The 1,405-nt window shown below is 66.2% G+C and overlaps 1 protein-coding gene across 1 annotated transcript in view; it reads right to left on the reverse strand.

Annotated features, from left to right (window-relative positions):
* The window catches only part of PEAR1 (platelet endothelial aggregation receptor 1), a 9,888-nt gene that overhangs the window by 1,492 nt on the left and 6,991 nt on the right, over positions 1-1,405 (reverse strand). The window contains exons 14-19 of the mRNA XM_017727852.1: positions 1,360-1,402; positions 999-1,127; positions 722-922; positions 534-643; positions 320-440; positions 61-145 (exon numbers count right to left, since the gene is read on the reverse strand). Coding sequence (XP_017583341.1) covers positions 61-145; positions 320-440; positions 534-643; positions 722-922; positions 999-1,127; positions 1,360-1,402 — 689 coding nt within the window. The remainder of the gene's footprint in view (positions 1-60; positions 146-319; positions 441-533; positions 644-721; positions 923-998; positions 1,128-1,359; positions 1,403-1,405) is intronic.

Here is a 1,405-nt window from a genome sequence, read left to right on the forward strand (position 1 = left end):
CCATCCCCATCCCTCCCCCATCCCATCCCCATCCTTTCCCCATCCCATCCCTGTCTCTTCCCTACCCTCCCCATCCCACTCCCACCTTTGCTGTCACACTTCCTCAGGCCATGGCTGTAGGTGTAGCTCCGGTCCAGCTGCCCCCCTGTTAAGAGGGCAGGTTTGGGGTCCCCTCTGCTTTGTCTTCCCCCCAGTATGAACGTTCTCCACCCACCCCATCCCAGCCCCTTCCCCGTGGATCCTGAGCAGGGAGGGGACTCAGGGATCCACCCCACTCTGGCCAAGATCCACAGTGGAGCTGCCCCCCACTCCTCCTTACCCCTTGGGCCCAGGGCTGATGCCCCGAGGTGTTTCCAGTCGGGAGGCAGTGTGGCATTGCCTTCGGGGCCGTAAGGGCTGTAGGGTCTCTCTGTGCTAGGGAAGAGCTGGGTGCCAGGCACCTGAAGCCCAGAGAGAGGACGAGTTGGCCCCGAGGGTGGTGGCAGTGCTGCCACATGCAGCACTGTGCTGTCCTGTGCCACACCCTGCCATACCTTGAGGGAGCTGGCTCTGTCCTGGGGGCCGGGGGCTGGCAGCGGGCACTGGGACAGGGTGTGGTAGCTGGGATTGGAGTAGTAGTGCGCGTGGTGGCTTGGTGGCACATCTGGAGGGACAGGAGTCAGCCTGGTGCAAGAGGGGCACCGGGGCTGGGGCCGCATCTCCAGCACCACGCCGGGCTGACCTGGCACCATGTAGTCAGAGGTGTCCGTCTGTCCTGCTCTGTAGGCCACGGCCCGGTGGCCACGCTCCTTCACCCACTGCAGGGTTGCCACCACCACGGCCACGAGCAATACCACCAGGGCCACCAGGCTCAGCACCATGCCCAGGGGGCTGTAGGCTGCAGGAGGGGCTGGCTCGATGGTGTAGGGCTGGTCAGGGTTCCCTGTGGGATGGGGAGGAGTGTCAGTCCTTAGGGTGGGCAAGGGAACCCGGGGAGCTCCCGCTCTGCCCCCACTCACCGGCCTCACAGTGGGGCCCAGTCGTGCCTGGGGCGCAGGGACACGTCCCGTTGGTGGGGTCGCAGGTGGCGTTGTGGGGACAGCGGCAGAGCTGCTCACACTGGAGCCCAAAGGTCCCGGGGCTGCAGGCTGGGGACACAGGGGTACCATACAGCTCCACACCGGCACCATTTGGCCACAAGGCGGTCAGGACCGTGGAGGTCCACAGGAGCCTGTGTGGCTCCGTACTGCCCAGGCCAGAACTGCCCAGGGGTCACCCAGGTGGCCACAGGCACTTCTCTCTCTTGCTCCCTCCAGACCCCCCATCTGAATCATGGGCACCTTTCCCCCCACCCCCTGACCCCCCCGAGCCCCCACTCACGCTGGGAGCAGCGGGGGCCCTGCCAGCCCGGGGTGCAGAGGCAGGA

Source organism: Corvus brachyrhynchos, unplaced genomic scaffold, assembly GCF_000691975.1.
Source record: "Corvus brachyrhynchos isolate BGI_N302 unplaced genomic scaffold, ASM69197v1 scaffold122, whole genome shotgun sequence".
Lineage (NCBI taxonomy): Eukaryota > Metazoa > Chordata > Aves > Passeriformes > Corvidae > Corvus > Corvus brachyrhynchos.